Source organism: Capricornis sumatraensis, chromosome 11 (assembly GCF_032405125.1).
Source record: "Capricornis sumatraensis isolate serow.1 chromosome 11, serow.2, whole genome shotgun sequence".
In the NCBI taxonomy this organism is placed as follows: Eukaryota; Metazoa; Chordata; class Mammalia; order Artiodactyla; family Bovidae; genus Capricornis; species Capricornis sumatraensis.
This window is the reverse complement of record NC_091079.1, coordinates 20,260,915-20,287,726: the sequence shown is the minus strand read 5'-3', so window position 1 is coordinate 20,287,726 and position 26,812 is coordinate 20,260,915. Positions and strand designations below refer to the sequence as shown.

General features: G+C 66.4%; 1 protein-coding gene across 6 annotated transcripts in view; it reads right to left on the bottom strand.

The window, feature by feature from the left end:
* Positions 1–3,112: 3,112 nt before the first annotated feature.
* The window catches only part of PLEC (plectin), a 52,547-nt gene continuing 28,847 nt past the window's right edge, over positions 3,113–26,812 (bottom strand). For 4 of the 6 annotated variants that reach the window (XM_068984096.1, XM_068984095.1, XM_068984099.1 and 1 more), the window contains exons 2-32: positions 25,749–25,810; positions 25,272–25,361; positions 24,393–24,470; positions 24,220–24,312; positions 23,239–23,405; positions 22,492–22,607; positions 22,314–22,420; positions 22,114–22,233; positions 21,940–22,035; positions 21,625–21,752; positions 21,289–21,382; positions 20,681–20,835; positions 20,335–20,605; positions 20,169–20,246; positions 19,919–20,080; positions 19,663–19,767; positions 19,389–19,484; positions 19,076–19,201; positions 17,988–18,140; positions 17,756–17,910; positions 17,550–17,676; positions 17,200–17,383; positions 16,956–17,113; positions 16,669–16,847; positions 15,753–15,891; positions 15,296–15,652; positions 15,137–15,220; positions 14,878–14,982; positions 14,669–14,767; positions 10,504–13,884; positions 3,113–10,408 (exon numbers count right to left, since the gene is read on the bottom strand). In XM_068984096.1, coding sequence (XP_068840197.1) covers positions 4,196–10,408; positions 10,504–13,884; positions 14,669–14,767; positions 14,878–14,982; positions 15,137–15,220; positions 15,296–15,652; positions 15,753–15,891; positions 16,669–16,847; positions 16,956–17,113; positions 17,200–17,383; positions 17,550–17,676; positions 17,756–17,910; positions 17,988–18,140; positions 19,076–19,201; positions 19,389–19,484; positions 19,663–19,767; positions 19,919–20,080; positions 20,169–20,246; positions 20,335–20,605; positions 20,681–20,835; positions 21,289–21,382; positions 21,625–21,752; positions 21,940–22,035; positions 22,114–22,233; positions 22,314–22,420; positions 22,492–22,607; positions 23,239–23,405; positions 24,220–24,312; positions 24,393–24,470; positions 25,272–25,361; positions 25,749–25,810 — 13,478 coding nt within the window. In that variant the 3' untranslated portion in view covers positions 3,113–4,195. Of the gene's footprint in view, positions 10,409–10,503; positions 13,885–14,668; positions 14,768–14,877; positions 14,983–15,136; positions 15,221–15,295; positions 15,653–15,752; positions 15,892–16,668; positions 16,848–16,955; positions 17,114–17,199; positions 17,384–17,549; positions 17,677–17,755; positions 17,911–17,987; positions 18,141–19,075; positions 19,202–19,388; positions 19,485–19,662; positions 19,768–19,918; positions 20,081–20,168; positions 20,247–20,334; positions 20,606–20,680; positions 20,836–21,288; positions 21,383–21,624; positions 21,753–21,939; positions 22,036–22,113; positions 22,234–22,313; positions 22,421–22,491; positions 22,608–23,238; positions 23,406–24,219; positions 24,313–24,392; positions 24,471–25,271; positions 25,362–25,748; positions 25,811–26,430; positions 26,652–26,812 lie in introns of those variants that run through there. The other 2 variants (XM_068984097.1, XM_068984100.1) reach the window with 2 other exon arrangements.

The following is a 26,812-nucleotide window of genomic DNA, read 5'->3' as shown; positions in this document are numbered from 1 at the left end:
CTTGTTTTCACTTGTCTTACAATTTTGAATTGTGAGATGGTGTTTCAAAGACTGGGTTTTACCTGTGGGAATTCTGCAAGACATTGGAGGCAAGATGCCTAGAGAAGGTTGTGTTTGCTCATGCCAGGCACAGACACAGCAACCTGGGGCCAGGGACTTAATGTTTCTCCGCGTGGGCTTCCCCAGAAAGCACAAGACGAAGACCTGAAGTTACGAACATGCAGCGGACGGTTTTCCTGATCCAAGAAGGTTCCCCCGCCAGCATCTGCCGTGGTGGGGAGTGCGCAGAGATGTGCTCGCTAAGCAGAGCCATGTGGAGGTGAGGGTCACGCAGCGCCAGCCTGTGCAGCCCAGGGCGTGCCCCACTCCTGAGGGTCTGCTGGGACCGAGGCTTGGGCTGGGTAGGCTCAGCAGACTCCTTGGGGCAGTGTCGCCCCCACGCTGGAGTGTGGCTTCATTGCTCACCTGAGGATTCATGTGCCTGAGGTCTCAGCTGGAAGAATTACAGGCAGAGGGTTTTCCTCGGGATCTGGATCTGTTGGAGCAGGTGCAGCCGGCGATCCACTCAGGGCCTGTTTGGGGGTGGGCATGCCCATCCCCAGCTGCCAAGGACTCGCACCAGCCTATTCAGCGAGAGCTGCCCCACTCAAGGTGCCCATCCCAGGGCAGCCCACAGCCCATGGCTGGGAGGCAGGGGATATCAGCCCAGACAACCTGTCGCTGGAGAAACAGCTCTTTGAGGCCTGGAACCCCAGGATCAGGCCGCCAGAGGCTTTGCAGAGACTGCACCTTCACCCAGTGGCTCTACCGGATTCTCTCATTACACCCTCCCTGGGAGCCCCTCACCCCACCAGGAGTACCTGGATCGCCATCTCGGGCTCTGCATCTCGGAACTGACCTGAGACAGCTGGTGTCAGATGTGGTCTTAGGAAGCACCCTCCGCAGCGGAGCCTGGGGCTGCAACGCCCACCTGCTCATCTCCTGTGAGGGGTAGACGCTGGCAGTCCTGGCACCTGGGGTGGATGGCGCTCAGGCTGCGTGCAGGGTTGGGGAGCTCACAGATATGGTGGGCACAGGTCAGGGTTAAATCCTGCCCTGTGCCACCCTTAAAAGAACACGGGCAGCGAGGCTGTGACTTGGGGTCACTGGAGAGGCCCAGGGGAGCCTTGGCTTGGAAGTGAGGATGGAGCACGTGTGGTCTCCCCAGGGCCAGTCCTAGGATGCTCCCGAGGCTGGTGGGTCTGCACAGCTGACTCCCCATGACAGACACACTGACACAAAGCCGGGTGGCTGGCTGAGGGCCTGGGGTGAGCAGGGTGGACACCAGCTCAGGCTCACGCAGAGCCAGGGGGCGACATGGGCAGGTGGCCCATACCCCCAAGCTCACCACTACCGCTAGACGACAGTCTTGCAGGGGGTCCTTGCGACTAGACTGGAGGAGGAGGAAGCCTGGCCTGGCCCACCATGGTGGGCATGGTGTGTTGGGCTGACCGCAGCGAAGGAAAGCCCGGGCCGGAGCCTCAGCGCTGCACTGCGTGCTCCCCCCACCCCATTCCCCCCGCCCCCCAAGAGGAGCGGAGAGTGGCTCCTGGACGGCATGGACTGGCTGGCGGGTCAGGGCCTGAGGGGAGCAGGAGTGGACAAGGTGTGGGTGGACACGGGGGGGAGGTCACGCCAATGTCTGCTAGGAGCTCCGGGCAGAGCAGACACTGGGCTGACCCGCGCGGCTTGGCTATGGGCTCCCACTGAGGTGGCCCCATGCAGGCTGGTGAGGTGCCCCACCCAGCCGGGCCCAGCCCCTCTCACTGTGCACAGCAGCCTCCCAGGAAGACCCCAGAGGCGACAGCAACCAGAGACCAGCTAGCAACAAGGGGCGGATGGCCACTTCAGCTCGCTGCCCTGCCTCTCAGTCGCCCCCAGGTCCCTTGAAACATCCCCTCGAACCTCAGAGCCACTTCTTTCAAGGGGGGCTGCAAGGATCCAGGGCCACAGGATGCCAGGCCTTCTGGAAGCTGCTGGCCTGGCGCAGCTGACCCCCGTGGGTTGGCATGTGGGCGGGACCTCAAGCCAAGGACCCCAAGAGGGGAGGCTGAGACAGCCCACCCCCCACAGGCCCGGGACCCGCTGGGGCGCGTGCTGCTTGTCCCCGCAACCTGTGAGACCCTCGTGGTCCTGGTCAGTGAAGGAAGACATAGCTGTCCGGGGCAGGGTGGGGGCTCCCTCAACTCACGGCCTCAGCGGCCACCCAGCACGACAGCTGTTTGTCATGGGAGGCCAGCCGGGCCAGTGGGCACCGTCCTGGCCAGGAGACCCCTGACAAACACGCAGAGGAAGGGTTGATGCCCTGGACAGGCTCAGTTTTAACTGCAAGTGGGCAAGAGAGGAGAGCCCAAAGGCGTGGGACCAGGAATCACTCCTGGGGATGAGGGACTGGCCCTCCCCAAGCAGAGTAGGGAGACAGCTCAGGCAGGACCTCAGCGGGGCTATGGCTGACCCATTCACCCTCCTCTTTAAAGTTCTCCCAGAACGAATCCTAGAGAAGTTGGAATCAACTGAACATGATGAGCAGGGGCGTGGAGGCGAGGTCATGGCGGAGATGCTGACGCTCTGCCAACCGACCGCCACCTGTGCTCACGACTGCCCCCTTCTCTGGATGGCTGCTGCTGCTGCTAATTTGCTTCAGTCATGTCCAGCTCTGTGCAATCCCACAGACGGCAGCCCACCAGGCTCCCCCATCCCTGGGATTCTCCAGGCAAGAGTACGGGAGTGGGTTGCCATTGCCTTCTCTGCTCTGGACGGCTACCCTTGGCCAAACCGGACCACGTACCCAGGGGGCACAGTCAGTGAATGATTGAAGGACCTCGCCTCAGGTATAAGTGCCCGTCACAGATCCAGCCTGGGTGCTGCACAGGCAGACCCCTGCTGGCTGGGCCTCACCTCCTCTGTGCTCTGGGTCCCTCAGCCTGGGCGCTCTCTGAGTGCATGGCCTCCAGCCAGTGTCTTCACCCAGGCCAAGCTCAGAGCCTGGGGCTGCAGCATCCTTACCCTACATGCCACTGAGCTCTGGACAAGAAAGGACACAGGACCACAGGGTGGTTGGAATTGCTTTTATTGGGGCGAGCGTGGCAGGCCCGCCATGGTCAGGTTAGTGTTCTGCCCTCAGATGCAGCCGAAGCTGAGAGCCTCCACCTGCCACCTCCCTGGGTTAGTGGAACATGCAAAGCTCAGTCAGAGGGTGGAGGCAGGGGTGGAGCCACCAGGGCCCGGGGTGATGGAGTAGGAGCGGGTGGCACCGGCGGGGCGGCCTGGTTGGCACGGACCGCCTTGGCCGCGTCCCGGGCCCACTCGGGGGCTGAGGCTCCCTGGGAGAGGCAGGCAGTCAGCACCCGGGGGAGGGGTGTCCCACAGGCCTTGGGGGACGCTGGGCCCACAGTGGGCAAAAACCTATGGGGGACCCGCTGTACCTGGCTGGCATGCCTGAGAGCTGGGCAGTGGCAAGCCTTTCACCAGGAGGGTCTGTCTCCCACCCCAGGTCTGGGTCCTTGGGGCCTGGGGTGCGAAGGGGGACACAGAAGGCACTTACTAGGGAGCTGAGGCTGGAAGGCTGAAGCCAGAGGCCTGGGGTCTGAGGGGCCTGGCCTGGGCCGGCTGGGTCTGCTCGGGAACCTCACCCTCCCGTGGGGAAGGGGCTTCCTGAGCAGCCGAGGAGAGGAGGGTGACCAGGACTCGCTGCCGCCCGCACAGAGCGAGCGGGTCAGTCCTGGAGACATAGAGGCGCTGGTCCCAACGGCCCTGCTGCTAGGGGCTGCATCCGCTGCCCAGGCAGGTTGGGCTGGGGGTTGGGTGGGGCTGGTCTACAGGGCTGGGGGAAGCTCGCCCAGATGGAACCCCCTGGGGAGATGGGAGGGCTGAGTCGGGGGGCCCACCTCTGGACCTTCCAAGGCACCTGGCTGTGGTGAGTGGCAGGTAAAGAGGAGCAGGGAGACCCGGGGGGTGGAGTGGTCAGTGGGGCTGGACTGGCCCCGTCCCCGGGAGACAGGCTGTCTGGACAGCAGATATATATTAATACGTTAGTCTAGTCTTTTTGGTTAAACTTGAGGCACCGCTTGGGAGGAAGACACCTTTCAATGTTAAAGAGACCCCAGCGCCTGGGCGGGAGGCCACATGCAGAGCGGGAGGCAGGGAGCAGGAGGGATCAGGCTGCCGCGGACTCGGGGCCCCCCAGGGAGGACGTGGGCCCCGAGGCGTAGCGGCGGCCATAGCCTGAGGAGGAGTAGGACGAGGAGGAGAAGGTCATGGAGAAGCCTGAGCCCGTGGCATCGAAGCTGCCGCGACGGGAGCCAGCCCGGGAGCCGGTGCGCGAGCCAGAGCGCGAGCCGGTGGTGGAGCCGGAGCCGCTGACGCTGTAGGGGCTGTAGTAGCCCTTGCTGGACTGGGCGGCGGCCTCCAGCAGCCGCAGCCCCGTGCCCTCCTCCACCATGCTGCGGTCCAGTGCGTCCTTGTAGGAGATCTTGAGCTTGGTCTTGGGGCAGGTGAGGTACTTGGAGTACGCGCTGACATCACGCAGCTTCTGGGCAGTGCGGGCATCCACTGTGCCGCGCTGCAGGGCCTCGTCCAGGGGCACGCGGCCCGGCGTGTCGGGCTCAATAAGGCCGCCCGTCAGATACTGCACCTCCAGGAAGCGCTGCCCCGCCTCATAGTAGAGCCAGCCCTTCTTCAGGGCCTGGGCGGCCGACATCTTGGTCTTGGTGCGTGGGTCCTCGAAGCCGCAGAAGGCCTTCTGGGCCAGGTTGATGCGGTCCACCATGATCTTGTCCACCAGGCCCTTGTTGACAGCATCGGTGACGGGGAAGCGTTCACCAGTGTTGGGGTCAATGATGCCCCCGGTGCAGGCCTGCGCCTCCAGCAGCCGCTGGCCCGTGATGTTGTCCACCAGGTTGCGGTGCATGGCCTCTGTGATGGACACCTTCTCCAGGGTCTCGGTGTCCAGGATGCCAGCCACAGGGCCTGTCTCCTCTGTGGGGTCGGACCAGGAGGCCAGCTGGGTCCTGGAGACAGCTGGGCTGATGGGGTAGGAGGACGATGACCCCACGGAGGATGAGCGCGAGCGGAAACCGCCGGCGTTGCCCGAGAGCATGTCAGCAAACTCGGTGATGGACAGTGTGCCGGCGCGGTACTGGTCCAGCGCCGAGCGGTCGATGAGGCTCTTGGCGATGGCCTCATCGATGTCATACTGGCGGCCCGAGCGGCGGTCGATGATCATGGATTTGACCACACCGTCCGAGGATGAGATGGTGATCTCCTCCCACTCACACTCCTGCTCCGACAGCTCCAGGTAGGTCTGGTGGTCGATGAGGCCCTTGCGGTAGGCCTCGTACACGGACATCTCCTTACCCGTCTCGGGGTCCACGATGACCACGCGTCGCTTACGCACTGAGGACTTGGAGGACGTCTTCCGCTCCCTCTTCTTCTCTTTCAGGGGCAGGAGCCGCAGCCCCGTCTGGGGGTCAGTGACACAGCGCTCCATCAGCTGCAGGTAAGTGAGGTTCTCCTCCGTGTTGGGGTCGAAGAAGCCCTTGGTGTCATCCGAGGGGTCGGTGAGGATCTCATTCATCTCTTCATCGAAGAGGCCGCGCTGGTAGGCCACGTCCACGGGTAGGCGGTGGCTCTCCTCGGGGTCGATGATGCCGCCTGTGGCGATCTGGGCTTCCAGCAGGCGGATGCCGTGGTCCTTGAGGATGAGGCCCTTCTTCATGGCCTGGAAGAGGGAGATGAGCTTCCCGGAGTAGGGGTCCTTGTAGCCGGTGACGGCGCGCTCAGCCGACAGCAGCTTGTCCTTGAACTCGGGGCCCACAATGCCCATGCGCACAGCCTCCTCCACGGTCAGCTTGAGCCCCTTAATGGGGTCGATGACGTAGCCAGTGGCCGCCTGGGCCTCCAGGAGCTCGAAGGCTGTGCCGGGCCGGATGATGCCCTTCTTCATGGCCTGGTACACCGACAGCCGCTCCTTGGTGGCGTCGACAAGGACACCAGCAATGCTGCTGGTGCCCTCGAGGAACTTCTGCAGATTCTTGGAGACCTCCTCGATGGAGGTCAGGCCCTCCTGCAGCCGCTGCGCAGTGGCCTCATCCATGACATGCGAGCGCACCAGCTCCTCCACAGTGATCTGCTTGCGCAGGCCACGGAAGGTCAGCTTGCGGGCCTCCGAGAGTGGCAGGAGGAACAGGCCGCTGGTTTCATCACGGCGGCAGCGCCGGAGCAGCTGTGTGTAGCTGAGGCGCTCGTCCGTGGAGGGGTCCACGTAGCTGCGCACCTCACTGGGCTCCGACAGCTGGTCGTGTGTGTCCTTGTTGAGGTAGCCACGCTGGTAGGCTACCTCCAGCGGGAGGTGGAAGCCCAGGCGTGGGTCCACGATGCCGCCCGTGGCCAGCTGAGCATCCAGCAGCCGCAGGGCCTCCTCAGCAGGGATAAGGTCCTTCTTCATGGCCTGGAAGAGCGAGATGGTCTGCTCCGTGTAGGGGTCGCGGTAGCCGGTCACGGCCCGCTCGGCCGACAGCAGCCGGTCATGCAGCTCGGGGCCCACCAGGCCCTTCCGCACAGCTTCATCCACAGTCAGCCGCTCGCCCTTCACTGGGTCCAGCAGGAAGCCCGTGGCCGCCTGTGCCTCCAGCAGCAGGCGGGCCACCTCAGCGCTCAGCAGCCCCTTCTTGAGGGCCTGGTAGATGGTGAGGGTCTGCCTGGAGCCAGGCAGGTAGACGCCAGCTACACAGCCCGTGCCGTAGAGGTAACGCCAGGCAGACTCGGCCTCCAGCACCTCGCGGAGGCTCCTGGTGCCCTCCCGGAGCAGGCTGTAGGACTCGCGCGAGATGACCCGGGCCTCGTACAGGTCCTCGGCCGTGAGGCGGCGGCGCACGTAGTCGTAGGACGCTAGGTTCTGCTGGCGCACGATCTCGGTCTTCTCGATGATCTCAATGATGATAATGATCATGCGCTCCTTGGTCACACGGCCGGCCTGGAAGTCGGCCATCAGCTGGGCCCGCTGCTCCTCGGGTATCAGGTCGGACTGCATCACCTCCCACAGGGACATGGTGGAGCCCCCATGGCTGCCGCCCCCGGGGATGTCGATCTGTGTCTCCTCGAAGGCCCTACGCGTCTCCTCCTCAGTGTACACCCGTGTGGTCTCCACCACCTCCGCCTTCTCTGGACCTTTCAGTGGTAGAAGCCGCAGGCCCGTCTCGGGGTCCTCCACGCAGCGCTCCAGCAGCTGCCTGTACGTGAGATTCTCGTGCGTGTTGGGGTCGAAGAAGCCCTTGGTGTCGTCGCTGGGGTCCTCCAGCACGCGGTTCATCTCCTCGTCGAAGTAGCCGCGCTGGTAGGCCACGTCCACGGGCACGCGGTGGCTGTGCACGGGGTCGATGATGCCGCCTGTGGCGATCTGGGCCTCCAGCAGGCGGATGCCATGCTCTCTGACGACCAGGCCCTTCTTCATGGCCTGGAAGAGGGAGATGGTGCTGCCCGAGTAGGGGTCCTTGTACCCGGTCACGGCCTTCTCGGCTGACAGCAGCTTCTCATGTAGCTCTGGGCCCACGACACCAGCCTTCACAGCCTCGTGGACGTACAGGCGCTGGTTCCTTACAGGGTCCACCAGGAAGCCCGTGGCCGCCTGCGCCTCAAGAAGGAGGATGGCAGTGCTGGGCCTGAGCAGTCCCCGTCGCATGGCCTCGTAGATGGTCACCTTCTCCTTGGACTCCTCCAGGTAGATGCCAGCCAGGCAACCGCTGCCCTGGAGGAGGGTCTGCAGTGAGCTCAGCTCTGACAGGTCCTTGACTGATGTCTTGCCGTCCTTGAGTTGCTCAAACTGGGAGCTGCTGAGGATGCCGGCGGCCAGGAGCTCGCTGGCTGGCACTGGGGCACGGAGACCGCTGAAGGAGAGCCTCTCACGCCGCGTGGTCTCCACCTCCTCCACAATGGTGATGACGATCTTGATGATCTTCTCCACGGTGACCTTGCCCGTGCGGAACTGCCGTAGCAGCTCCTGTCTCTGCTCGGCCGTGAAGTACTCTGAGTTGATGAGCTCCCAGATGGTCACTGCCCGGCCCTGAAAGCTGCCCACAGGGACCTCAACAGTGGCCTTCTGGAAGGCCTCGCGGGCCTGGACCTCAGAGTAGAGCTCCTGCTGCCGGGCCCGGGCTGCCTCCTCCGAGAGCGGCAGCAGACTCAGTCCTGTCAGTGGGTCAGGGCGGCACTGTTGCTGGAGCTGGCTGTAGGTGGCCGGCTCCCAAGTACGGGGGTCGTAGTAGGTCTTGGCGTCATCTCTGGGCGCTGAGAGGGCGGTGCTGGTTTCCTCATCCAGGTACCCGCGGGCACAGGCGACATCCAGGGGCAGACGGTGGCTCTTGCTGGGGTCCACGGTGCCTCCTGTGGACAGCTGGGCATCCAGTAGACGCAGGCCCTGCTCCCTGGGAATGAGGCCCTTCTTCAGGGCCTGGAACAGGGACACACTCTGCCCCGAGTAGGGGTCCTTGTAGCCAGTCACAGCTTTCTCAGCCGACAGCAGCTTCTCGTGCAGCTCAGGGCCCACCAGGCCGGCGCGCACCGCCTCGTCCACAGTCAGCCGTGCACTGGTGGCAGGGTCGATGACGTGCCCGGTGCCAGCCTGGGCCTCGAGCAGGGCCACGGCCGCCTCCGGCTGCAGCAGCTCTTTCTTCAGAGCCTCATAAATGCTTAGTTTCTGCCTCGCTTCCTCCAGCCATACGCCTGCAATGACACCCGAGCCCCGCAGGGCCCGCCGCACGCCTTCCACCTCAGCCACCTCCTGCACAGAGCGCTCGCCCAGCTGCAGCTGGCGGAAGAGGTCCCAGTCGATGATGCCGCTCTCGAGCAGCTCGGCAGCAGGGACCAGGGCGCGCAGGCCCTGGAAGCATAGCTGGCCCTTCTGCTCGTGCTCCTCGATGACGGTGATGACAATCTTGATGATCTTCTCCACAGTGACCTTGCCCGTGCGAAACTGCCGCAGGAGGTCCCGCCGCTGCTCGGCCGTGAAGTACTCGGAGTTGATGAGCTCCCAGATGGTCACTGTTTTGCCCTGGAACTTGCCAAATGGCGCTGACACAGTGGCCTTCTCAAACACATCCCGGGCCTCCGAGTCAGTGTAGACCAGCTCACCACCCTTGGCAGCCTGATCTGTGAGCGTCAGCAGCCGCAGGCCTGTCTCAGGGTCCTCCACGCAGCGCTCCAGCAGCTGCAGGTAAGTGAGGTTCTCATGAGTGTTGGGGTCGAAGAAGCCCTTGGTGTCGTCGCTGGGGTCCTGCAGGACGCGGTTCATCTCCTCATCAAAGTAGCCACGATGGTAGGCCACGTCCACGGGCACGCGGTGGCTGTGCACGGGGTCGATGACGCCACCCGTGGCGATCTGGGCCTCCAGCAGGCGGATGCCGTGCTCGCGCACGATGAGGTCCTTCTTCATGGCCTGGAAGAGGGAGATCTTCTCCCCGGTGTACGGGTCCTTGTAGCCAGTGACTGCGCGCTCGGCTGACAGCAGCTTGTGGTGCAGCTCAGGGCCCACGACGCCCTCCTTCACGGCTTCGGTGACAGTCAGCCGCCTGTTCTGCACTGGGTCCAGGAGGAAGCCTGAGGCTGCCTGGGCCTCAAGCAGGATGAGAGCAGTGCCCGGGCTCAACAGCTGCCTCCTTAGGGCGGCATAGATGGTCAGCTTCTCATTGGCAGGCTTCAGTAGCAGCCCGGCGATGCTGCTGTGGCCCTGCAGGTAGCGGCGCACGTCCTCCCGCTGTGTGAGCTCGGCCACCGTGGTGTGGCCCTGCGCCAGCCGCTGCAGCTCCTCTGTGCTCAGGATGCCCGCCTCCTGCAGCTGCTGGGCCGGCACCTTCTGCCGCAGGCCCTCGAAGGCATGCTCTGGCTCTGCAGCTGGGCCGTCGGCCACGTCCTGGCCATTGGGCAGGGCTCTGGTGGCTGCCGCCTGAGCAGCGGTGATCTCCTCAGAGTGGGCCAGTGCGGCGCGATGCTCCTCCTCCAGGTGCTCCAGCCGCTCACGCAGCCGGCGGTTCTCCTCCGCCAGCAGCTGCTCCTGCTGCTGCCGCTGCTGCTCCAGGAGCTGCAGCTCCTCCTGCTTGCGCCGCACGCCCTCCTCAGCCTCGTGCTGCCGCCGCCGCGCCTCCTCCATGCTGGCCAGCAGCTGCTGCTTCTCCTGCTGCATCTGCTGCTGCTGTCGCTGCTGCTCCTCCCGCAACTTCTGTGCCTTGGCCACCTCGTCCTGGAAGAGCCGCTCCAGCTTGGCCTTCTCCTCCTCGATGAAGCGCTCGCGCTGCAGCAGGCTGTCCTTCTCGGAGAGAAAGCTCTGCTGCAAGGCCTGAGTCTCCTGCAGCAGTTGCTCCTGCTGCACCGTCTGCATCTGTCAAGGGGGTAGGGGGCGGTCAGGGACCGGGCCGGGCGCACCCTCCCCAGAGCAGACCCCACCCCAGGTCCCGGCCCTCCGCCGCAAGATACCTCCTCAGACTTGAGCTGCAACAGCTCAGCCTCCTTCTTGAGCTTGTCCTTCTCACGCTCGAGCTCCGCAATGGCCTCCCTCAGGCGATCGGCATCCCGGTCGCTCTGCTGCCGCTGGGTCTCCAGCGTCTGCACCAGCGTCACCTTCTCCTGCGTGGCGAGCTCTGTGCGGTGCAACTTTGCGCCGATCTCCTCTGCCTGCTTCCGGAAGCGCTGGGCGTCCTCCTCCGCGCGAGCCTGGGCCCGGCTCATCTCCGCCACGCGTAGCCTGAGCCGCTCCGCCTCTGCGCTCATTTCCAGCTGCCGTTGCCTCTCAGTCTCCAGGGTCCGCTGGAAGCCTTGCGTCTCCTGTGCCAGTTGCTGAGCCATCTGCTCCTTGTCCTCCTGCAGCCGGCGGGCCTGCTCCTGGGCTAGCTCCTTCTGCTGCTGCAGCAGCTCCGCCTCAGCCTTGAGCCGCGTGGCCTCCTGTACTGCCTGCATCTTCTCCTTGAGCATCTTCTCTGCCAGGGCCCGCTGCTGAGCCAGGTCCTCCTCCGCCAGCTGCCGCAGCCGTGCCGCCTCCTGAGCCGCCACACTCAGTCGTGCGGCCTCCTCCGCCACCTGCTTCATCTTCTCGGCCTCCTCCTGCAGGAGGCGCTGTGTGTTGTCCTTGTCGCGCAGGATAAGGGCGCGGTTCTCCGCCTCGATGCGTGCCTTGAGCTTGCCGAGCTCCTCCATCTGGACACGCACGGAGAACAGCTCCTCCTCTACCTGGCTGCGCTGGCGGGCGGCCTCCGTCACCTCCGCCTTCAGCCGCTGCAGCTCCTGGTCCAGGATGCTCTTCTGGTGGTCGGTCTCCTCCAGCTGCAACCGCAGTGCCGTCAGCTCCTGCTCCACCTGGGCCTTCTGCCGCAGTGTCTGCTCCGCGAACTTCTTGTGCTTCTCCATCTCCGCGTCGGCCGCCTGCTTCTGCCGCAGGGCCGCCTGCTCCGCCTGTGCCCGCCGCGCCGCCTCCTGCTCAGCTTCCTTGCGCAGCTTCTCTGCAGCGGCCTGCGCCTGCGCCTGGGCCTGCGCCTGCTCCTCTGCTGCCTGCTTCAGCCGCTCCGCCTCCTCCACGCGCTGCCGGGACTGCGCTGCCTCGCGCTCGGCCCGCTCGCGTGCCTCCTCCGCCTCCTCAGCTGCGCGCCGGGCAGCTTCGGCCTCGCTGCGGAGCTTCTCCAGCACGCTCTGCTCCTGCTGGAGGGTCTGCTGCAGCTCCTGCTCCTTCTGCTGCACCGCAAAGGCATGCGCCTTCTCCTCCGCCTGCAGCCGCTTCTGGGCAGCCTCCTGCGCCAGCTGCAGCTGCCGCACAGACTCGTGCTCCGCGCGCTCGCGCAGGCGCCGCGCCTCCTCCACCTTGGCCTTGAGCCGCTCCACCTCCTCCAGCGCGGCCTTCCGCTGCCGCGCAGCCTCCTCCTCAGCTGCCAGACTCTTCTGCACACGCTCCTCAGCCTCCCGGCGCCGCCGCTCCTCCTCTGCGGCCAGCTGCCGCTGCCGCGCTGCCTCCTGCTCTGCCTGCTCCTTGCTTCGCAGCGTGTCCTCTGCGTTGCCGCGGATGCGCCCCAGCTCCAACTCCAGCTCCGCCTTGCCGGCGGCCGCCTTCTCGAAGCTCGCCTTAAGGGCCAGGATCTCCTCCTCCACCTGCCGCCGCTGTCGCAGCGTATCCTCCACCAGCCCCTTCTGCCGCTCCAGCTCGCTCTCAGACGCCTTGCGCAGCTGCGCCAGCCGCTCCTCGATGTCGGCCTTGTGCTGGGCTGCCTGCTCTTCCAGCCTCCGCCGCTGGAAGGCCTCGTCTTCCGCCAGCCGCCGCAGGCGCTCATTCTCGGCTTCTTTCTCCTTAAGTGCAATCTCCGCCTCCGTCTTGAGCCGCGTGGCCTCGCTGATGGCAGCCAGCTTCTCAGACAGCACCCGCTCAGCCTCTGCCCGCTGCCGCGCCGCATCCTCCTCTGCCAGCTGCCGCTGCCGCTTGGCCTCCTCCGCCAGCGCGCGCAGGCGGGCAGCCTCCTCTGCCAGCTCGCGGAAGCGCCCAGCCTCGGCTTCCAGCCTCTGCTTGGACTTCTCACTGCTGGAGCGCGACTCCTCCTCAGCCCGCGCCTTGCTGGCCAGCAGCACCTCCATCTCAGCCCGCACCTTGGCCAGCTCGGCCTCCAGCTCCTGACGCTTCTGCGTGGCTGCGGCTGCCTCGCTCTGCAGCCGCGCCAGCTCCTCCTCCAGCAGCTGCCGCTGCTGCTCACCCTGCTCTGTCTCAGCGCGCAGCCGGATCAGCTCCTGCTCGGCGGCCAGGCGCTGCTGCGCAGTACCCTCCGCCAGCTGCCGCTGCTTCTCCAGCTCCTGCTCTGCCAGCTCGCGCTGCCGTACAGCCTGCTCCTCCGCCTTGCCGCGCCGCCGTGCCTCCCGCTCTGCCGCCTCCTTCTGCTTCTCCGCCTCGGCCTGCGCCAGGCTCTTCTGCTGTGCCACCTCCTCCGCCTGCAACCGCAGCCGCAGCGCCTCATTGGCCTTCAGCTGCCAGCGCTCCAACTCACGCTCGGCCTCTTCGCGGGCACGCTCGGCCTCCGCCTGCTGCTGTTCCCGGCGTGTGGCCTCTTCACGCAGCTGCACCACGGTCACGTGCTCTTCCTCAAGGGTGCGCTCCAGCTGCGCTGTCTTCTCAGCAAATGAGGCATGCTTGCTCTGCAGCTCGGCCTGGGCGCTGCGCTGCGCTGTCTCCAGCGCCACCTGCACCTGGCGCGCCCGCTCTGCCTCCGCCTGCCGCAGGCGCCGCTCCGCCTCCTCAGCCTGCAGCCGTAGCTCCTCTAGTGCCTGCAGGGCCCGCTGCTTCTCCCTTGCCGCCTCGGCCTCGGCCTTCACGCGCAGGCCCAGCTCAGCCTCAGCCTGCCGCTTGCGCTGGGTTTCCTCTTGTACCTGTCGCCGCAGGCGCTCCGCTTCCTCCTGGGCCTGCCGCTTCTGTGCCTCAGCCTCCTCCGCCCGCGCCCGCAGCGCCTGCAGCTCGCCCTCCGCCCCGCCTCGCTGGCGCTCCGTGGTCTCCAGCTGCAGGCGCACCACTCGGATCTCCTCCTCGATGCGCAGCCGGCTGCGCTCGGCTGCCTCCACCTGCCGGGCCTTCGCCTGGATCTCTGCCTCCGAGCTCTGCCGCAGCTGCTGCAGCTCCTCCTGGATGCTGCGCTTCTGCTGCTGAGCATCCACTGCCACCTCCTCCCGGCGTGCCACCTCCTCCTGCATGCGCCGCTGCAGCTCCTGGGCCTCGCGCTCCGCCTGCGCCTTCGCCTGGGCATGGGCCTCAGCCAGCTGCCGCTGCTTCTCCAGTGCAGCCTCCACCTCAGCCAGCCGCTCCCGCTCCTCCGCTCGCTGCTGCTCGGCCAGCCTCTGCGGCCGTGGCAGAGAGAGGGAGAGAACCAGAGACAGCGGTGAGCATGCCGTGGCTGCTCCTGGGACGCAATTCAGTGCCACCACAGCTCAGCTCAGTGCAGGGGTTGGGGGAGGACACAGGTCATGACCTGGCCAAGGGGAATCACGTGCACCCCCCCGGGGCACTTGGGGCAGTGAGCGCAGCCTGGCCCCACAGTGCTCACCAGCCCAGGGAAGGAGACCCAGGCGTCCTCCCCTCTTCCCGCAGACAGGCGATGGAGACAGACAAACGGAGAGAGAGAGAGAGCAAAGCAAGAGGTTTGCAGGGTCCAGGAACCACGACTACTGCACAGCCCTGCCTGAGCACTGCTGATGCCCGTGGCCTGCTCTGGCACCCCCGACCCAGCAGGGCAGGTGGCCAGTGTGGGCATCGTGTAGACCCGACAGTCTGCAGTTCAGCTCAGGGAAGAGGCTGCAGGTAGGCCAGACAGAGGGCTCACCTGCGGGGGGCGGGAGAAGACAGGCCAGTGCCCTGCCTCGCCGTGACGCCCCTCCCGGCCCCCATGACCGAACAAGCCTGAGTCCTTGCAGAGCAGGCGGCCAAGTGAAAAGGCCAATGCAGAACCCCGAGAAGGGACACACAGAGCCAGGGGCGCCCGGGGCACACGCCAGCCACCACGGGGAGAGCCGTGCAGCGCCAGGCCACGGGGGGTGGGCCGTGCTGTGCCAGGTGCACTTGGACGCGTCCCAGGGACCACATCTGGGGGGGTGCGGGACGGCCTCACCACCCTGGCAGCCCTACCTCCTCCTCCTCCATGCGCCGCAGGGTCTCACTGATGAACTTGATGTACTGGCTGGTGAGCGTGCTCAACTCACTGTAGCGAGTCCGCAGGTCCACATACTGGGGGCAGAGGGACACCCACAGTCAGCCCTGCCCCTGCCCAGAGCCCACCAGGCCCTGCGTGGCTTTGGCTCTGCCCACCCACCAGCCCCACTGCCCCTCAGCCTCACCTCCTGGATGACGCTCTCGGACCCCGACTGGACCTTGGGCTTCTTGGCTGGTGAGGCCACCGGCTCCAGCTGCGCCTTGTACGTGACCAGCTGAAGCTCATAGTCCTGCAGAGACACACCAATGGCTGCCAGCTCTGCCCGCTCCACCCGGCCCTGAACCTGCCCACAGGCTTTGCCCAGCATGGCCTTAGCTGAGGGACCCCCAGAGGTCGCCCCCCACTGCACGTCTCCCCCGGGGCCCAAGGCCACAAAGTCTCACCTTGATGGCGTTGATGTACTGCTTCGCGAACCTCTGGCACTCCTCCACCTTCTCCGCGTGGCGTTCAATCTCTTCCAGAAGGGCCTGGGGCGTCAGGGTGGTCAGGGATCACGGGGCACACCCACGCCCACCCCTCCTGCCCGCCCTGCCCGGGCCCACCTTCTCCTGCCGCAGCTGCTCACGCACGGCCTGGCTATCGGCCAGCGGCACGGCCTGGATCTGCTCCTGCCGCCGCCTGGCGTCCTGCAGCCAGGCGCCCAGCGGGTCTGCGCTCTCCCGGTAGTAACGCAGCTGGCGGCCCAGCTGCTCGAGCTCACGCTGCCGCACGTCGGTCTGGGCCAGCACGGCCTGCCAGCGCTCCAGCAGTTGGGTGACCCGCTCACGCCAGCGCTCCACCTCCACGTCCCGCTCGCCGTGCCGCTGCTGCAGCCGCTCGCCCACTTCCTGTGCCCCCCGCAGCTCATCCCGCAGGGCATCAAACACAGGCTGCTGTGCCTCTGCCTGGGCCCGTAGCTTCTGTTGGACCAGAGCAGAGGAGCCATTTCAGCCTGAGGCCCTGGCTGCCACCCCTGACGCCATCAGGCCCTGGCGGCAGGGCGCGGGCTGGCGGCAGTACCTTCATCGCAGCCTTGGTGGCCTCAAGCTCTGGGAGGGCAGCGGGCACAGCCTGGGCCTCCTTGAGCTGCTCCTCGTGGGCCCTGAGTGCCTCCTCGGCCCCCTGCGTGCTGCGGATCACCAGGCTGATAGTCTTGAGCCTAGGGGAGAGCAGGGCCTCATGAAGACAGGCTGAGTGAGAGGCTGAGGACCAAGGCCAGGTCCTGGAGGGAGGCTCATGGGGGACTGAGCGTGGGGGGTTCCCACGAAGCTTCTGAAAACAATCTACAAGCCACATGAATGTGTATGCTGAAATGAACAGTGCGGGGGAAAAGGTGTCCGTGTCTGGGAGTGAGGGTGGGGAGGAGGGAGGGGTCCTGGGGAGGACTCCACATTCCCTGGAGGCATGGGGGGGACGGGAAAAGGGCCTGTGGGGGAGGGGGAGGGGGAGGGGGAGCTCTCAGCATCCTGGGTCTCTGCTGTGTGACCCACGGCCCACCTGACCCCACCTTCCACCAAGAAGCTCCTCCCCTGAGGTTGTCAGTGCCCCCCAAGCCAGGTTCTGATCCTTGCTGGACACACCCCCCTCCCCAGCACTCCTCACCCTCTTAGGCTCCCCATGTGCCCGCCCCTTGCCTCTGCACACCTGCCTTCCACATCTTAGTGACCCCCCCAACCTCCTGGTGTTCTGTGGGCGGGGGTGCCAGTCCTCCTCCAACTGCTCTCACCCCTCGGACCGTCCTAGGGAAGCCAGCCGCAGGCACGCCAGGACGGAACCCCTCTGGCCACCCTGTGACACCCCGGCCAGATCCGCGCCTGCTATCCCTCAGCGGACCCTCATCACGGCCTCATCACCCAGCCTATCAGCCTGTCCGCACCCTCCCGCTCTGCTGAAGACCTGTTGGTCTCCGACCCCGGCTGCTGACCAGAGCACTCACTTCTCCAGGTAAATGGCGGACAGGCTGCGGACCTGCTCCAACTTGCCCAGGGTCAGCTCCAGCTCTGAGCGCAGAGTGGGGGCCGCAGGGGACGGCTCGGGCAGGGCCAGGACCTTCTCGGCCTCGGCAGAGAGCCGGGCGACCCCCTTGCCCAGCCCCTCCACCTCTGCCTGTGCTTTCTGAGGAGACAGAGCAAGGGGCAAGCTGAGCCCAGGAGCCCGACAGGCAGCACCATTGGGAGCCGGGGGAGGGGCACAGTGCAGTGGTGGGGAGGGGCTGGGGCTTGCCTGCTGCTCCGCGATACGCTGGGCGCACTCCCGTGCTGGCTCCTTGTCTAGTGGCAGCCGCAGGCGGTGCACCGTGCGCGTCTCGCAAGCCTCCAGCTGTAGCCGGATGTCTTTGAGCTCTGAGATGCAGCGCTGACAGCGCGACTCCTCCTGCTCACCTGGGGAACACATCCCGCTCGCACGCTGCCCAACCGCAGGCGGCCCCCCACGAGCCTCCCACCACCCCCAGGCTGCCCACACCTACCCTGCTCCAGGCTCTGCAGCAGCTGCTGGTAGTGGCGGCTGCAGGAGCCATACTCGCGCTCGGCCTGCAGCCGGTCCTCAGGCCCGAAGCCGCCGGCGTCCTGGCTGTCCCGCAGGAAGGCCTGGTAGTGCAGCTCCAGGCTGCGGAGGGCCTGGCGCTGCTCCTCGGGCTTCAGCGTGCGGAACTGGGTGGGTGGGCGGGGGTGAGCGTGGCCGCGGGGAGACCCACACCCCACCTGCCCAGAGCGCTCAGCGGGGCCACCGTACCACAACCAGGGACCAGGGGGTGAGCGTAGATGCAGAGAGGCCCCACACCCCACCAGCCTTGAGCACCCAGCAGGCCCACCGTACCGTGACCAGGGACCAGGAGCGGATGAGCTGTACATCACGGCTGAGGCTCTGCCATGCCAGAAGGCTCTTCATGTCCGTGTGCAGCTGATGCCACAATGTGACCAAGGCCTGGTGCTGGGCCTCCAGCCTGGCAGGCAGGGCACAGTCAGAGGTGTCCAGTCAGCTGTCCTACCACCCAGCCGGCCGCCCCGCCCAGGACCACGCACCTGGCCACAGCCTCCAGGGCCTCCTGGTTCGGCGGGGGCACAAGGAAGCACACGGAGGGCACGGCAGCCTCACTGCCGGAGCTGCTGAGCACCTTCCAGTGGAACGGCTGTGCGGGGCCCAGCATCTGGCACTCATCGCCCTTGTGCACCGTCGCCTGCAGCAGCCAGAGCCGTCACTGTGCGGCCACGCCCAGCCCCCTCCATGGCCCCGCCCACCAGGCCAGGCCCTCACCTCCACTTGCTTGTAGTCGCAAACAGCCAGCAGTGGCACGCGGCCCCGTGTGGGCTGGGTGGGGTTGCGGGGCGTGAGCTGTACAATAGCCTTGGCCCGCTTGGCCAGGCCTGAGAGGTGCCCCCTGTACTCGTTCAGCTGGTCCTTCTCATCCTGCGGGAGCGGGGCGGGGGTAGAGGGGGTCCGAGACCCTCTGTGAGGACCCCCATGCCTGCCCCAGGAAATGCATACATGCCTCCCCGCTGCCCCACAATGTCCTGAGACCAGGGGTTCCTTCCCACAGTCCCTGGAATGTGGCAGGGCTGGGCACTCGCCAGGACAGACCCCTGGGCTTCCACTGATGCCCTCCTCCCTGGGCAGGACCGAGTGCCCCTCCCCATCCCCAGCACAGCTGCGTCATTCGGGGAGGGTGCCATGTCATCCTCTTCCTCTCCCCTCTGCCCTCCCTGGTGCTTGTGGAAGGGTGCACACCTCCTCTTGTTCAGCCCCTCTGAGGGACCAAGGACCACCTTAGACTATGGGTCAGAGTCCAGTGGAAGCTGCCTGTGCCTGTCCCAATGCAGGACCCCTGGCCAGCAGGGCCCCCAACCCTCTCCTCTGTCTCGCCCGGCCTGAGTGCCACGCTCGGCCGCCTCTGTGTCCACCTCAGCCCCACCTGCCCCAGACTGTCTGGCTCGGGATGCCGGTGGACCTCCTACAGTGGGGGACTAACAGCGCAGCAGCTAACTCAGGCCCCTACTCGCTCCTGCGGCCCCAAGGTCGGCTCTCGTACCAGCTCTGAGCAGCCACCTACCCTCACGCCAGGCCCCTGCCACTAAGCTCTCATCCACCCACACCCATCCCGCTATGCTGACCTCCCCCCATCCGACCTTCCCCGACCTCTGCTGGTGCCTCCAGTTGCCACCCTCTGCCTCCAGAGGGACCTTCCCTGAGCATCAGCCCGGACAGCAGGCCTGCCACCCCGCGTGCTGTCCCCAGCCCTGGACTGCCCTCAGCTGTGGCTGCCCTCCAGCCCCAGTGGCCACGCCCCGGGCCTCCGCGCCTGCCCCTCACCCGCTGCGCAGCGCTGGGCCAGCAGAGCGGCTCACCTGGGCATCCTGTAGCAGGTCCTCCAGCCGTGTGACGGTGATGGAGCGGTCGCAGGTGTACTTCCTGTGCAGCGCCTCCTGCAGCTTCCGCAGCTGCTCCTCGGCCTCCCGCACGTCTGAGAAGAACTGGGGCAGCAGCAGAGGGTCAGAGCCCCCGCCCCGGCTGCCCCAGTGCAGGCCGAGGGACCAGGCAATGCCTGGGGACAGCGCTGACTAAGGTCAGTGAGACAGAGTGCACGGACCCAGTGCACAACTGCAGCCCGGTAGAGGGACCCCCTCGAGGCCACTGCAGTGGGCTGGGCCCAGGCCTCACCTGGAAATAGGCGGTGTTCTCCTTCAGGTGAGCCTCGATGCAACAGCACAGCTGCAGCATCCAGCTCCACTGGGTCTGCAGGGCTGCCTGGAAGGACTGCCACACAGCACATGGCCCGTCAGGCCCCGCCCGCCTCCTGGGCCGGGGTGCCCCAGCCCCCCCGCCCCAACCAGGGGCCCTCCAGCCCCGCCCCCACCAGCGATGACCAGGGGGGTCCCCAGCCCTGCCCCTCCCCCCAGGGGCGCCTGGAGAGGTCCATGCAGGCCCCTCCCACCTCCACTGTGGGCCGGGCAGGGTGGTCGTCCCGGAGCAGGCGGTCCCCAGTGCTCTGGATCTCTTTGATTTTCTTTTCTTTCAGCTCCAGCTCACGCATCAGGGCCTGACAGGGACAGGGGCCTCAGGGGCAGTGCCAAGACAGCACTGGGAACCCTGGCTCCCACCGAGTGCTCCCGGGGCCTGGGCGGGCCACCCACGGAGGACCCCCACCTCACCGAGGGGTCCTGGCCACCCACCAAGGGGCCCCGCCTCACCGAGTAGGCCTCCTTCTTGGCAGCCATGTTGCTGTTGCGCTCACTCCAGTCGAAGCCCACCTCCTCCTCCTCCTTCTCGCTCAGCCACATGAGCTCCTTGGTGGCAGCCGCCACGAAGCCATGCAAGCTCTCCAGGGATCGGAGGCGGGCCTTGGAGGAGTTCTGCCGGCAGGCAGGCGGGGGCTGTGTTAGTTGCCGCCTCCTCCAGGGACCCTTCCCCGCACTCGCTTCCCGCCTGGCCTCCACTCACCAGCAGCTTGGCGTACTGCAGGTCCAGCCGACCCAGGCAGTCCCGGTAGGCACCCCGGGTGGCAGGGGACAGCTGGCCCTGAGGGAGACCAGCAGGGTGAGGCCTGCGGCGGCCAGGACCTGCCCACTCCCTCCGCCTACCACCCTCACACCCGCTGCCCGCTCACCTCGTCCGTGCGGGCCCGCTCAATCTTGGCCCGGAACTCCTCGACGGACTGGTGCAGGCCACGGTGGCTGCCCAGCTGCGCCTCCACACTGGGCAGGTCCACACCCCACTCAGCACTGTCCACCCGGCGCTGGTTCTCCTCCACCCAGGCCAGCAGGTCCTGCAGGTAGCGCAGGGTAGAGTCCTCGAGCTCAGGGTGCCGTGGCGTGCCCCGCAGACGCAGGTTGTACTCGGTGCGGATGGCCACCAGACGCTCGTGCAGGCGGTACACCCTGCAGGCAGGGCAGGGGTCAGGGGGGTCGCAGAACAGGGCTGCCTACTGCAGGCCCTGGAGGGGCGCGTCCCACCTGCGGTACATCTGCTCGCCCTGAGGGTGCCGCCCATCCTTGAGGGCCTGCACATCGTTGAACAGCAGCCGGATCATGCCATCGGCCTTGTCCAGGTCCCGCTCCACCTCACCCGCCCGCTGCGGTGCCTTGCCTGCAGCCAGCAGCCGGACATCCTACGAGGCAATCGCCCTCACTCAGAGTCTGGCCACCCTGAGCCCCCGCCTCCAGGCCCAGCCCGTCCTTTCCCTTTCCTCCCCAGCCAGCACTGTACGTGTCACTAAGTCTTCTGGCCAAACCCCCAGGCCCAGTTCTCTGTGGGCACCGGGGTCAAGTGCAAAGGCCTCAACTGGGTCCCAGAGCCAAGTGTTTCTCAGCCTTGTCACCCATCACCCACCCCAGCAAAGTCCTCCCTGAGAGTCCCAGCCCAGGACCCGCAGTCTGGGTCCCCTTCTGCCACATCCAGCCAGCAGGCAGCTCAGGGCGGGCCTGGTGCCCAGGAGCCGGCTCTGCCCAATCTAGCGGTCAGAGATGGCCCCATGCCAGGAGGCAGGAGCAGCGGCTGCAGGGCGGGGCGGGCTTGGGGCTCCTCCCTCCGTCCAGCCCCTCTGCCCAGGCCCAGCCCTCACCGACTGCAGCAGGGCGTCGGCCTGGTTCAGCTGCTCCTCACACAGCCCAGCCTCCATCTGCAGCTTGCTCACGATGCGCTGAAGACGCTCCAGTCTGCGGTCGAGAGCAAGCACGGCCCCCCCTCCGTGAGTGGCGACCGCCCACCAGGCTTCCCGCCTCGGAGCACAGCTCCCTCCTGCTCTGGGCCTCCCTGCCGGCCTGCGGCCCACAGCTGAGCTGGCCTCAGTGTGGGTTTCCCAGCCCTGGGGTGGGGGTTTCCTCCCCAGGCAGTGACTCACCCTCGGGTGGCTTCCACCCGCCGCCCCGCCCACGCGCCCGCCCCACCCCCCGCCCACCTCTCAAACTCGCTTCGGAGCTGCTTCTCCCGCTCCAGGATGGCCACGTGCAGCTTGCCCCACTCCTTCTCCACGTCCAGTGGGTGGTAGCCAGGGGGCACCTTGAGCTGGCCTGCTTGCACCGCTCCCTGTGGGCAGGGCCAAGCTCAGGCCAAGGCCAGCAAGCATGGGGCTGCCAAGCCACCTAGGCCCCGGGCCCACCCGCCCTAAAGCAGCCCTGGCCCCAGCTTAGTGAGGAGGCAGGCCAAGCCTGCTGGATGGGTCCCCAGGCCCCAGGCTCCTGGGCGGCTTCCCTCATCTCCAGGTCCCCCTCACCTCCAAAGACTGGTAGATGCCCTTCGACCGGTTCTTGTCCGCCTCCTTGGCCGGAAGCTCCGTCTCCTTAAACTTTAAGAACTGGCACCACAGGATCTGGGGACGAGGGGGTTTCAGCAGCCAAACCTGGGTGCCCACAGTGGACATAGGACCCCGCGGAGCAGGGAAACCCACCTCGATCTCCTCAAAGCTGGAGGGGAAGCGGCGTTCCTCGAAGGCGGCCGTGTGTGCCCGGATCCACTGCAGCAGCAGCAGCACTAACTCCCGGTACTCCTGCCAGCGCAGCTGCAGCTCCTGGTGGGAGGGGGACAGGCATGAGGGGCCGCCAGGGCCGCTCACCCCCCGCCCCCCCGGCCCTGCTGGCTGGAACTCACGTTAGCCTTCACCCCATCCTGCACGTCCGGCACACGGGGCATAGCGTCGTACAGGGACGAGACGTAGGTGATGATGGACTTCTCGTCGGGCTGAGGGACATCCACGTCTGCGAGGGAGGGGGGTCAGAGGGGCGCCAGTGGTGGGGAGCAGGGAGGGAGGGGGGGCAGTGGCACATACCCTCGGGGTCCAGGAGACGTGTAACCCCCAGGTCCCGCTCTGCTACAGAGAAAGCCTGGTCCAGGTTCTCCAGGTTGGTCTGACGATACACCTTGTTCATGTCGATGAGCATGGGCCTGGGGGCAAAGGGGCAGGTGGGGCAGGCAGGCAGGGACATGGGAGCAGTGAGGCCCTCTGGGAAGGTCAGCATGCAGAGACCCTCTGTAGATCCCCGGGACACAGAGCCCCCAGCCCACACTCACCCTGAGAAGCAACCTCCACACAGCACTGAGTTCCTCCCACACAGGCGGCCCGTGTGCAGGCCCCGCCCCCAGGAGCTCCTGGGGCCTGCCTGGTGCTGGGGCCCAGGGTGGGGCTCCCTGCAGTTACCCTGTCCACCAGGCCCTGGGGTCCTGGGTGGAGGCTGAGGTTCCCCCAAGAACTGACCCTATTCAGGCCTCTTCTGTGGCATCAGTGTGGGGCCAGTGCTCATGGCTGTGAAAACCAGCAGCCCTGAGGTCCTCCGGCCTCGAAGAAACTGGGAAGGGCCGGCAGGCAGCGGGAAGGGTGTGGGCCAGGCTGGGCCTCCTGGGGAAGCAGCTGGCAGCAGAGCCCATCTCCCCAGGCAGCGGCTCCCTGTGCGCAGCACACGCCTTCTCGCCGTCCCCTTCGCCCCAGCATGTCTGCAGTCGCCCGGCCGAGGGACTCTGGCACCCCCGCCCGCCGCACACACTGCCCCGCCCCGCCCCGCCCCGCCTGGCGGCCTACTTGTGCCGATGGATGATGGCGTTGAAGAGGCGGCCGTCGCGCCAGCTGGAGGTGAAGTTGTCGCAGCGCAGGCCCTGGTAGCCCTCCACCATGCGCTGGGACCACAGCAGCAGCTTCTCCTTGGCCGTCATGTCCTCCGACTGCCCGCTCACCTGGATGTCTGAGATCTGCCCGCACAGTGGGCAGGAGGTGGGGCTCAGGCACAGCCCCGTCAGCGCACATGAGCCACCGGCCAGCAGAGGCCAAGTGTGTCCTGCCCACGTCAAGGAGCCACTGGGACCCACTACCCCTCAGCATCATAAGCCCACACCACCCCAGGCAGCAGCTGCCACAATGTGGGTGCCCTGCGCTCCCTCAGCCCAGCTACACCTTGCACCCCACAAGGCAGGATCAGAGTTGGTGGAGGGCGCGTGCAAGAGGCTCGCCCAGAAGCCCCAGGCCTAGAGAAGGCTGTCATGAGGTGTGTGTGTGTGGCGGGGTGGGGGTGGTCAGGGCCTCTGTGGCTGCAGGCCAGGGTTGGGTCCTGGGACTGGGCAGGTATGGCTGCAGCCCGGGCCTGGCCCTGCACTCAGTCCAGTCCTTTGGGCCCAAGTCTGCCAGCTTGTCTGTTCCCAGTTATCTGACTGTTGGTCTGCCCGCCTGTATGACTCAGCTGCCGTGCCAGCCAGGCTCTGCCTGCCCAGCTTTCAGATTTGCGGCTTCCTGTGCGGCTGGGCAGGCAGTGGGTGAGTCAGCCCGAGCAACGGGTGCCTCTCCAGAACCTTCCCCGTGGCGGGAGGCCACACAGAGCAGAGAACGCGTGCTTCTGTAGGGAGAGCCAGGGCCAGAGGGCGAGGGACAGGCAGGCCTTGGAGAGGCCCGGGCCTTCAGGCCATGGAGTTAGCACAGGGCTGCAGCGCAGGCTGACAGGAAGGCCCCAACTGCCAGCCCCATCCTGCAGACTCTGGAGGCTGCAGAGGGTCAGGTGGGTGGCTGCACTACCTGGAAGTGCAGTATGATAGTCCAGATCAGGCCGAGGGTCAGCTTGGGGTTGCCGTCGGCAATGTCATCGTTCCTGATGTTCACCAACTTCACCTGTGAGCAAGCGGGCCTCGGTCACACCCACGAGCCAGCCGGAGAAGGGGCCGGGGCCTGTGGCCAGGCGGGTGCCTCACCTGGCGGTGACGGAGGTAGTCCAGGGCGATCTGCACGTTCTGCAGCTTGTGGAAGCGCATCCTCCCCTTCTCCCTCGGCTGCAAGGGGAGCACGCCGGTCAGCCAGTCAGCACCCCTGAGCCCCCGCGGCATCCACGACCCTCACCCCGGGTCACCCACCACAGCTGGGAGGTAGGGTACGCCGGTCAGCACCCCTGAGCCCCCGCGGCATCCGTGACCCTTATCCCGGGTCACCCACCCCAACTGGGAGGGGGGGACACTGGCCCAGCAAAGGTTTGGGAAGTCCAAGGCCAGGCTGCGGGAAGGAAGGAGGGGGCGGGGAGGACACAATAGCCAGGAAGCCACCGGCAGAGGGTAGTGGTTTGGGGGAGGGGTCCTTCTGCCCAGCGGTGGCAGCCCCTATGGATCTCCGGCCCCGGACAGTGTGGCAGGTGGGCTGCTGCACAGCTCGAAGCAGGGCCATCTGCCCACCCCAGCACCATCAGCCAGGTGAGCCGGGCTCCTGGAGCCCATGTGCTGCCGTGGCCAGCGGGCACATCCACTCACCAGGCGCGAGCTCCTGATTACGTCCCGCTCTCTTGGCTGCCCGGCCAGAGCAGGGCAAAGGGTAAAGGGCAGAGGTCAAAGTTCAGAGTCCAAGCAGCAGAGAAACCAAAGCAGAGCAGAGCATGAGGTTACAGTGTCAAGGCTTGAGCATGGTGGGCAGCGGGGCCGTGTGCCCAGGCACAGGGGTCAGGCGGCTCTCAGGCCAGGATGGACACTGACCAGGAGGCACGGGGGGGCTGAGGCCAGGCCGGACACAGAGTTGGGGGGGGTCACTGGTGAGACCCCAGGAGGGAAGGCAGGCAGGGTCGTAGAGGGGCGGGCAGACACACGTACCAGGCTGTCCCCGGAGAGCACCTCCAAAAGGGAGATGAGGTTGTGGCCATCACGGAGGTCTTCATATAGGTCACTCATGTGCCTCTGAGCCTGCACGGACAGAGCGTGGGGCTAGTCCAGAAGGCTCGAGGCAGGGGCCCACAGAAGACGCCCGCCCCCAAGGAGGCACCTACCTCTGCCCTCCAGTGCTAGAGAGACCAGGAGAGACCAGGAGGAGGAGGAAGAGGAGGAAAGAGACAGGAGATGAGCGAGCCGGGGGAGGAAGCAGACAGAAAGGACAGGTTCAGAGGTGGGAGGTGGGCCCCCGGGGCAGAAAGGGGGGGCCCGCGCGCGTGGACGCAGAGGGGGCTCCAGCCCTTGTTTGGGCTGGACGGCCAGGGCATCCTCCTCCACCCCGCGACCCTGCACACACACACATACACACACGCAGGCACTCCTGCACACACGCTCACAACTGTGTGTGCACACACCACCAACCTTGATGAGGTGCTTGTTGACCCACTTGGTGAAGGTTTTCTTCTGCACACGGTCCCGCTCATCTGGGAAAGACAAGACCAGGTTACCTGGGCCTGGGAGAAGCCCCGCAAGCCCCCAGGAGGAGACCGCCATGCAGACACAGTGGCTGGTGCCACTGAAGAGGGCCTCAGACTCACACTGCCCCCCACCCAACAAGGCCCCAGACAGTCCTGGACAGAAGCTGGGGGCCAGGCCCGCGGGTGCCCACTGCTAGGTCTCCCAAGATGGGAGGGTCTGGAGCTGGCAGCCACACCTGGAGGCACAGCACACAAGTCCTGGCCTGCCGCACCCCCACACAGGCCGCCTCCGGGGGCCCAAGCAGGCCTGGACCCAGACTAGGCAGGGCTGGGTGAGGGGAAGCTCTGTCCCCCCACAGGATGGCGGGCCTTTCCCGGGGCATGGAGAGCCCTCCACCCCCACCACCCAAGGCCCAGACACCCCCACCAGCCTCTCTGTGTTGGGCATGGTTGGCTGGCCCAGCAGCAATTCTGCACCTGGGCCAATGCTGGTCTCAGAGTCTGTCCCCTAAATTCAGAGCCTCACAGTCTGGGCCCCACCCCACCCAATGCCAGGCTTCCTGAGGCAGGAACTGGGCCCTTCCTGTCCTGCGCCTGCCCCGCCTGGCGGTGTGGAGTCCCGCTACCTTTCTTGCCCTCTGAGGCCCTGAGCACAGCCAGGTAGAGGTTGTCCTCCGAGCTGGTCCTCTTGTGACCCAGGCCCTCGGGCTCGGGCACCCGTAGCCGCTGCTGAGACATGGTGCCGCCCTGCCCCTTCGGCGTTCTGGCCCACCCCAGGTGCTGCGCTCACGGCCGCAGGGCACACCACGGCAGAGGTGCTCAGCACAGGCACGGCACACTCGCTCGGTGGGCTCTGGTCGCTCAGCTCCGCTGGAGCCCAGTGCGGGCCACTCCCTGCCCGCGGAACTCCCTAGCCGCTGTCCCCGCCCCCGAAGCCCCACCCCAGCCTGCACACCCCCAGAGAAGGAGTGTCCCAGCGGGAAGCAGGAAGGCAGCCCCTCCCCCACA